Consider the following 9,287-nt stretch of genomic DNA (forward strand, 5'->3'; position numbering starts at 1 on the left):
TCTCCTCCTGGTCTCTCTCCTCCTGGTCTCTCCTACCTGTCTCCACTGGGCTGGTCTCTCCTCCTGGTCTCTCTCCTCCTGGTCTCTCCTACCTGTCTGTGCTGGTATCTGGTCTAACCCTGACTACCACATCATGTGGACCCTGTTGGGTGTTTACATGTGCTGTTGGACTGGCTGGTCTGTGTGTGTGTGCGTGTGTGTCTGTGTGTGTCACACAGACACACACACTTTCCTGTTGATGTATTCAGTCTGTTCACTGTTCAGGCTTTACTAAAACACTAAGACCTTCAACACACACACACACACTCATATGTGTGTGTGAGTCAGAATACACTACCCCTAGTCAGCACAAACAGTCAGTCTGTCCCTCTCCTGACCCCCCCCCCCCCCCCATGACCTCCTGACCTTTGACCCTTGACCCCTCCTCACGCCACAGACCTTCAGCTGGCTGCACACGTCAAGCATGATGTCATCTTTTGTGAATCCTGAGCCATCCAATCCCGTCTCCCCCTTTCTTTGAGTAAATATGAATATGCTAATCTATGTGCTACTACTGGCGTTGTTACAAGTATGTTTTTGTACGTTTTATCGTTTTCTGAGGTCGCAGCCCTGAAGGCTTTACTAACCATGTGTAAAATAGAGAATGGTTGTTGTGGGTTTGAAACCCGGGCCATTATGATGAAATCTGTGTCATTTCTCACCAACAAAGTCACAACAACGGATTTCCAGGATATTTCTTACAAAGTACAGCTGCTCTGCATCAAAATATCCATTAGGACAAAAAAAAGGCCTGTTTTAGTCAGGCTAGCGACGTTCCTCTCGTATCCCGTGGTGATGATTGATGTCCCGCCCTGTTGTCAGTGCTCACCCAATCACATTGTCTTCTCACTATTTAAACTGGCTCGGCAACCAATCACAGGGCTCCTTAACGAAAGCCACAACCCCGTCCCACGGTCACGTTGCGAAGACTGTTGAAGCCATTCTGAGATTGGACCCACACTCGGGTCCTGTACTGCATCTCTAATGCGTGTCTACTGTGTCTAATGTTTGAATGTGTCTCTCCTGTCAACAAGGTCCACACCTGTATCTTCATTTTTACTCTTTTACTTTGTGTTGTTTCTATTCTGTTTTCTACTGTAGCTCTACTGTAGAGATACCACTGAGGTCTCTCCACTTCGCACAATTATACCCTCATTCCACAAACACTGGATTCTCCACTGATAGTTTGTGAGTTGGTCTTGATTTGATTGACTTGATGTCTACTGCTACATCTATTCCTCAGTAGAGTGTTAAGGGTTTCTGCAACAGGTCCTGTCCACTGCTATATGGGCCAGACTGTCGCTTCGCACCCTAACCTTTTAGCTGTTGTCGGTAGAAACACCAATAATGTGATGTCTGGACTGTAGAACCGCCCCATCCCATCGGGGGCTGGGCCAATCATCTTTCAGTTTGTGTTCCTCTGGATGGTATTGGACTGAAGCACTGCCAATTGAAATAGTGGGTAACCATTCTCTATATATGATCTGTTTGAAAATCAGTTTCACTGTTAAAGTCCCAGAAAAGAAAAATGTATTTTTATTTCTAATGGACAGGTATTATGAACTATGTAAAGTATTTTTGTACAAATTTAATACTTTGGTAGCATGATATTTATCGTGTATGTATAACTTTGGGAATTCCTACAACTGTTACCCTTTGTATGTAAGAAAAGACAAACAAAATAAAAATAAACACAGAGTGGGAAGTCCTAGTAGTGTTCTGACATAAACATAAAGACCTGCTGGTCTAATCCTAAAGCTAACCTGGGTTACTATCAACATTCATGACAATGAGCTCTCTACTGTTTCATAACTCAAATGTATAGAAACGTAGTCTACAACATTACAACATTCACAATAACTGATGTTGTTGTTGTTGCAACAACTGTACAATGTGTTGTACTGTACAACATTCACGAAAATGTTAATGAATAGTAATGGTTAAAAGTAATGCAAACATGTATAGGACAATATATGGAAGCACATCAGTCACATGGCATTGACAGGTGGGCACCACCTAATTTGTTGGTTTTGAATTCACCTCTTTAAAATGGAAAGCTGATCACAAAATTCTGATTTTGATCTATTTGAATTTCTGAAGCTTGGATTTATTTTTTTACAGTTCACATGTGAATTCAAACCAACAAATTCGGTGGTGTTTAAATTTCAATTAAAGTACTCAGCCTTTTAAAATTCTAAACATTACGTCACTGACTTGCTTCCATAACCCCTACACATGGCCTGCAGATCATGAATATGACTGACGAACTGACGTATAGGCACATGTGACTGAATGCGGAAAAAGCGGAGCGAGCCCAAAACGACGGAGGGTCATACCCGCTGATCCGGAGTCAGCCCTCTGTTGCAGATGCCGCTTGAAGCCAAGACATTAGGAACCTATCGCAGACCAGTGACCACAATCTCGTATCATGCACGGTCTAGTGGCGCGAACTTCAGTACAACTCCTTTCACAAGGGCTCCCGCGTCTGCAGGTAAGACACGTGCAGATTAAGTTAGCGGCTGCGAACGGACGCTCGGTACATTAGCTGTCAGACCAGTCAGACGTTACCGTGCTTAGATTTACCTTCATGGGACTGTGTCTGTGAAGCGCGTTCTAATACGAAGGATGTTTTGGCCTGGTAACATGATTAGCTAGAGAGCTACAGCACACAATCAAGACCTGTCCATTCAAGAAAGATACTTTAGCGGTCAATTTAAATAATTTAGCAGGTGCCTTTATCCAAAGCTACATTAAAATCAAGGATCAGAAGTGTTTAATTCTAACAGTGTATCGGTGGTCAGAGTCAAGGAACGGTCGGTATTTACCAGACACTGTAAAGTAACCACATCTCGGCTACCAGGGGCAACAGTAACATGAGTTACAGTAGGACTAGTACAGCGCAGCGATACAACCTCATATCGGTCAGCTGGAATGGAGCCACGCTAAATACAAAATAATGAACCAAATCTCAGCCACCTCAATAAGTGGATGTACTGTAGAGACTGTGTGGGATCAGTTGCGTAGCCAGAAAAATATTGGGTATGCATAGAAAAATATGGATAGGCATCTGTAAAACATTTTTTTTACTTATTTACTTTGCGATGTGCATCCGGAGCATAATTTTTCAGCAATATTTTCGTTTTTGGGTAGGCCTTAGAACAAATTGGGTAGGCCTGTGCCTACCCGTGGCTACGCCCCTGGTGTGGATGTGATGTGTGTGTGTGTGTGTGTGTGTGTGTGTGTGTGTGAGGGGTGAGTGGCTGTAGAGTGTCACTGTCTGTCTGCACATACTCTGTACAGACGTCACATCTCGCCCCAGCATGCCGTCTAACGTGGAGATCAAGGCCAGGGTGAATGACTACAGCCTATTTGCTGAGAGGGCCGGTCAGCTCAGCCAATCAGAGGGTGTGGTGATCCGTCAGCAAGACACCTTCTTCAACTGCAGCAATGGACGGCTGAAACTGAGAAACCTGATGGTACACACACACCTCACACACACACACATCTCACACACATATACTTATTAACACCTGACACACACATTTACACAGGTGTCCACGGTGTGTGGTGTGTGTGTGTGCAGGATGGGAGTGGCCAGTTGATCTTCTATGAGAGACCAGACTGTGATGGTCCTAAACTGTCCCGTTATTCCATCTCCCCCACCCAGGACCCTGAGGGGCTGAGGGTGAGACTGCTGCCTGTCTGGCTGTCTCTGTCTGACTGTCTGTCTGTCTGACTGTCTGTCTCTGTCTAACTGTCTATCTCTGTCTGTCTGTCTGTCTCTCTGTCTCTGTCTGACTGTCTGACTCTGTCTAACTCTGTCTGACTCTGTCTGTCCGACTCTGTCCGACTCTGTCTGTCTGTCTGTCTGTCTGTCTGTCTGTCTGTCTGTCTGTCTGTCTGTCTGTCTGTCTGTCTGTCTGTCTGACTGTCTGACTGTCTGTCTTCCTGCCTATCTTGTCTGTCTGACTCTGTCTGCCTGTCAGTGTGTGTGTTTGTTTAAGTGTGTAGACAATGCTAGCAGATGCTCTAGGCTTCAAAGGAGGAATAGGGGTTTAACTGTGTGTGTGTGTGGGTTGTGTGTGTGTGTGTGTGTTTTTGTAGACGGTGCTAGCAGATGCTCTGGGTATCAAAGGAGAGGTGAGGAAGGAGAGAAGGCTGTTCCTGGTGGGCCAGACCAGAGTTCATCTAGACACAGTGGGAGGACTGGGACACTACATGGAGCTGGAGGTCTGTGTGTGTGTGTCTGTTCCAGCCTGTGTACCAGTGTGTGGTGTGTGTGTGTGTGGTGTGTCTGTTAGACTGTCTTCCAGCCTGTGTACCAGTGTGTGGTGTGTGTGTGTGTGTGTGTGGTGTGTCTGTTAGACTGTCTTCCAGCCTGTGTACCAGTGTGTGGTGTGTGTGTGTGTGGTATGTCTGTTAGACTGTCTTCCAGCCTGTGTACCAGTGTGTGGTGTGTGTGTGGTGTGTCTGTTAGACTGTCTTCCAGCCTGTGTACCAGTGTGTGGTGTGTGTGTGTGTGTGGTGTGTCTGTTAGACTGTCTTCCAGCCTGTGTACCAGTGTGTGGTGTGTGTGTGTGTGGTATGTCTGTTAGACTGTCTTCCAGCCTGTGTACCAGTGTGTGGTGTGTGTGTGGTATGTCTGTTAGACTGTCTTCCAGCCTGTGTACCAGTGTGTGGTGTGTGTGTGTGGTGTGTCTGTTAGACTGTCTTCCAGCCTGTGTACCAGTGTGTGGTGTGTGTGTGTGTGGTGTGTCTGTTAGACTGTCTTCCAGCCTGTGTACCAGTGTGTGGTGTGTGTGTGTGTGTGGTGTGTCTGTTAGACTGTCTTCCAGCCTGTGTACCAGTGTGTGGTGTGTGTGTGTGTGTGGTGTGCAGGTGGTGATGAGGGAGGACCAGAGCCCTGAGGAGGGGGAGAAGGTGGCGCGAGGCCTGATGGAGCAGCTTGCGGTGGGGCAGGACAGCCTGGTGACTGGAGCCTACATGGACCTGCTGCTGGAGGCAGCGGCCTAGCCTCTCACACACACACTATATGCACCACACACATACTACACAAACATTACACACACACACACTTCTTTTGTACTATACTTTGTAATACCTAAAGTGTGTGTGATGACACACTGTAAGTTCTGTTTATAGTTCTGGTGATGGTTGAAGTGTTTCCTTAATAAACTGACCTTGGGTCTGGTAGTCTTGGTTGAAGTGTTTCCATAATAAACTCTTGCTGACCTTGGGTCTGGTAGCCTTGGTTGAAGTGTTTCCTTAATAAACTCTTGCTGACCTTGGGTCTGGTAGTCTTGGTTGAAGTGTTTCCTTAATAAACTCTTGCTGACCTTGGGTCTGGTAGTCTTGGTTGAAGTGTTTCCTTAATAAACTCTTGCTGACCTTGGGTCTGGTAGTCTTGGTTGAAGTGTTTCCTTAGTAAACTCTTGCTGACCTTGGGTCTGGTAGTCTTGGTTGAAGTGTTTCCTTAGTAAACTCTTGCTGACCTTGGGTCTGGTAGTCTTGGTATTCCCTCCAAAAACGCCCAGAGGCGACGGAAGGCCAACGGACGCGTTGTCAAGGTAACGTCCTGGTTGGCAAGGTAACGTCCTGATTGGCAAGGTAACGTCCTGGTTGGCAAGGTAACGTCCTGATTGGCAAGGTAACATCCTGGTTGGCAAGGTAACGTCCTGGTTGGCAAGGTAACATCCTGGTTGGCAAGGTAACATCCTGGTTGGCAAGGTAATGTCCTGGTTGTTTGTTTTGTGGTCTGGGGTTGTTGTTCTGGTGCTTAGCTGTCTGAGTTGAGCTTTGAAAAATGATCTGTCCAGCACATTCAGACGGTGTTATATAAGACCATACCAGTACCACCATGATAAAGGCATCAAGCCTAGTTGTAATTATAAAGGGGTTCTAAACACATCTATACAATAGAAACCTACACCTATATCCATGATAGGGGAAGGTACAGCTCAGCCTTTAACTCCAGAACCAGAGGTCACAAGTTCAAATCCCTCTGTAAGGAAGCATGTTACATGATGTTGTAGGGAGTTAGGTGGCTGAGCGGTTAGGGAATCGGGGGAGTAATCAGAAGGTTCGATTCCCGGCCATGCAAAATTACTTTGTGTCCTTGGGCAAGGCACTTCACCCTACTTGCCTCGGGGAGAATGTCCCTGTACTTACTGTAAGTCACTCTGGATAAGAGCGTCTGCTAAATGACTAAATATAAATGATGACATCATTCCGAATGCAGGTTTTGTCCACCAGGGCGCAGCATCGACCCATCACGGTCAAAACACTTCACATCACCTAGCTTTGGTGTACACACCCACCCAGCCCTCCTCACCCCCCACTCACCCAGCCCTCCTCACCCCCACCCAGCCCTCCTCACCCCCCACCCACCCAGCCCTCCTCACCCCTACCCAGCCTTCCTCACCCCCCACCCAGCCCTCCTCACCCCCCACCCACCCAGCCCTCCTCACCCCCACCCAGCCCTCCTCACCCCCCACCCAGCCCTCCTCACCCCCCACCCACCCAGCCCTCCTCACCACCACCCAGCCCTCCTCACCCCCACCCAGCCCTCCTCACCCCCCACCCAGCCCTCCTCACCCCCCTCCCAGCCCTCCTCACCCCCCTCCCAGCCCTCCTCACCCCCCACCCAGCCCTCCTCACCCCCACCCACCCAGCCCTCCTCACCCCCCACCCAGCCTTCCTCACCCCCCACCCAGCCCTCCTCACCCCCACCCAGCCCTCCACACCCCCATCCAGCCCTCCACACACCTCCTCCATGAGGAGTTTACATTCAATTATCGCTCCTGAATGTGAAAGCTAACTACTAATGAACGATGAGTCATTTTGTTTGGAAGGGAAAATAAGACATTGAATCATCCATGGAGCGATCACCAAAGCGAGCTCTCTATCTAAACACAGTGGATCGGCCTGTGTGTGTGTGTGGTGTGTATACATTGTAGTATGTATAGTGTAGTATGTATAGTGTAGTATGTATAGTGCAGTATGTATAGTGCAGTATGTATAGTGCAGTATGTATAGTGGAGTATGTATAGTGCAGTATGTATAGTGCAGTATGTATAGTGGAGTATGTATAGTGCAGTATGTATAGTGCAGTATGTATAGTGCAGTATGTATAGTGGAGTATGTGTAGTGCAGTATGTATAGTGCAGTATGTATAGTGGAGTATGTATAGTGCAGTATGTATAGTGCAGTATGTATAGTGGAGTATGTATAGTGCAGTATGTATAGTGTAGTATGTATAGTGTAGTATGTATAGTGCAGTATGTATAGTGTAGTATGTATAGTGTAGTATGTATAGTGTAGTATGTATAGTGTAGTATGTATAGTGCAGTATGTATAGTGTAGTATGTATAGTGTAGTATGTATAGTGCACAGCAGCATAAGCTAACTCTGGGGTGATTAGGGATCTACTAATAACCACGTTGGTGGTTTAGTGCCGTAAAGTCACATTACTGATGTTTCTGCCATCATGCCGCAGGAACTGTATCAGAACAGCTGATTGGAGATGCCTGTCTCTATAACGTCTCCATAGCAACGGGCCACTCCCCCATCTCCCACGCTATGTAAGCCCTGTTTTTACTCTTTTTCTCCCTCTCTCTCCCTCTCTATCGCTCCCTCTCTATATCTCCCTCTCTATATCTCCCTCTCTATATCTCCCTCTCTATATCTCCCTCTCCTCACATCCTCTGTTTCTGTGCCAAGCATTTCCTTTTCCCATTTCTGGCAGATTCTCTGCCTCCCTCTCTTTCTCTCCATCTTTTCCTCTTTCTCTCTCTCTCCATCTTTTCCTCTCTCTCTCTCCCCCCCATCTCTCTCCCCCCATCTCTCTCCCCATCTCTCCCCTCCTCTCTCACTTCCTCTTCATCCATCTCTCCCTCCCTCCTTACTGCTACTGAGAAGCCTGAACAAGTGTCAGAGAGAAAGAGAGGGGGATCGAGAGAGAGAGATTGGTGTAGGTCGGGCCCACGCATTGGAGTGGGAGACAGCCTTTCTATGCATGCACACACACACACACACAGTCAGTGTGTCATGGTTGCAGTGTGGGCTGAGTCGAGCATTTTTGTCATACAGTAACAGCACAATCTCTGCCTTCGCTCTCCATCCTTTCTGTCCACCTTCTCTCTTTCCTCTCTCTCTCCCTCCATCTTACCCTTTATTTTTCCCTCTATTCCTTCCTCTCCCCTCCTTTTCCCTTTCTGTCTTTCCTCTCTCTCTTTCTACCTCCCATCCCCTCTTTCCTTCTTTCTCACACACGAGTTTGCAGGAGTGAGAATCCGGTGATGGAGTTTCTGAGTCTGTGCTGCTCTGGGTGAGTCCTGATTCCGTTCTGATCACGCGTGTGTCTGAAAGAGGAGATGGATAGAGAGAGAGATTGAGAGATGGACAGAGAGATTATAATGTTGAAAGAGAGATGTAGGGAGATAGATGGGGAAAGTATTTATATGCATACATGTGTTTGCATGTGTCTGGGTTATGTGTGCACATCTGTGTGTCACCTGTCATACATGTGTCTTCTTGACTTCCGGATTGCAGTCGTGATTCTGGAGCTTCTTTAAGTCTCTCGCCCACACAAACCTCTCCCATCTTCCTCCTCCGCCTACACTCTTCCCTCTTTTATTCCTCTCTTCCCCCTCTTATTCTCCTCCTCCTCTCCTCCTCCTCTCTTCTTCCTCTCTGCGCCTCACACACTCTCTTCTCAACTATCTTCTGACATGCATCCTTTCTCCTCCCTCCTCTCCCAGCCCTCCCCTCTCCTCCTCCCAAACAAAGTGACAAATCGGCATCAATTATGTTTCATTTATGGTATTTTGTAAACCACTCATTGTAATCATGTCAGTGTGTTGTTGACTAGAGTGTGTGTGTGTGTGTGTATTCACTATGTGTGTGTGTGTTTGTGTTCAGTACTAGTCTGTGTGTGTGTGTGTTCAGTACTAGTGTGTGTTTGTTCAGTACTAGTGTGTGTGTGTGTGTTCAGTACTAGTGTGTGTGTGTGTGTGTGTGTGTTTAGTACTAGTGTGTGTGTGTGTGCTCAGTACTAGTGTGTGTGTGTTCAGTACTAGTGTGTGTCAGATCCAGTCACTCTCCAGGTCGTCTCTCTGTGGTGTCATGGCAACGCCTCATCTCCACTCCAGTTACATAAAAGCTCTCTTTCTCCTCTCAGCTTAGTTACAACTTGCTAGTTAGTAGCAGAAGTAGGGCTAGCTAGCAAGGAGCATAGGTAGGGCTAGCTA

At 47.2% G+C, this 9,287-nt stretch overlaps 1 protein-coding gene across 2 annotated transcripts; it reads left to right on the top strand.

Annotated features, from left to right (window-relative positions):
* Window positions 1–2,339: 2,339 nt before the first annotated feature.
* Window positions 2,340–6,123, top strand: LOC124469535. 2 transcript variants are annotated; one of them, XM_047022893.1, is made up of 5 exons: window positions 2,340–2,530; window positions 3,340–3,515; window positions 3,623–3,724; window positions 4,144–4,269; window positions 4,918–6,123. In XM_047022893.1, exons 1-5 carry the CDS (start codon window positions 2,407–2,409, stop codon window positions 5,050–5,052), a joined length of 663 nt encoding a protein of 220 aa, XP_046878849.1. In that variant the 5' UTR covers window positions 2,340–2,406; the 3' UTR covers window positions 5,053–6,123. The 2 variants fall into 2 exon arrangements, with proteins under 2 accessions (XP_046878849.1, XP_046878850.1); XM_047022894.1 differs by having other exon boundaries at window positions 2,413–2,530; window positions 3,359–3,515.
* Window positions 6,124–9,287: the final 3,164 nt, after the last annotated feature.

This window comes from Hypomesus transpacificus, chromosome 7 (genome assembly GCF_021917145.1).
Source record: "Hypomesus transpacificus isolate Combined female chromosome 7, fHypTra1, whole genome shotgun sequence".
Lineage (NCBI taxonomy): Eukaryota > Metazoa > Chordata > Actinopteri > Osmeriformes > Osmeridae > Hypomesus > Hypomesus transpacificus.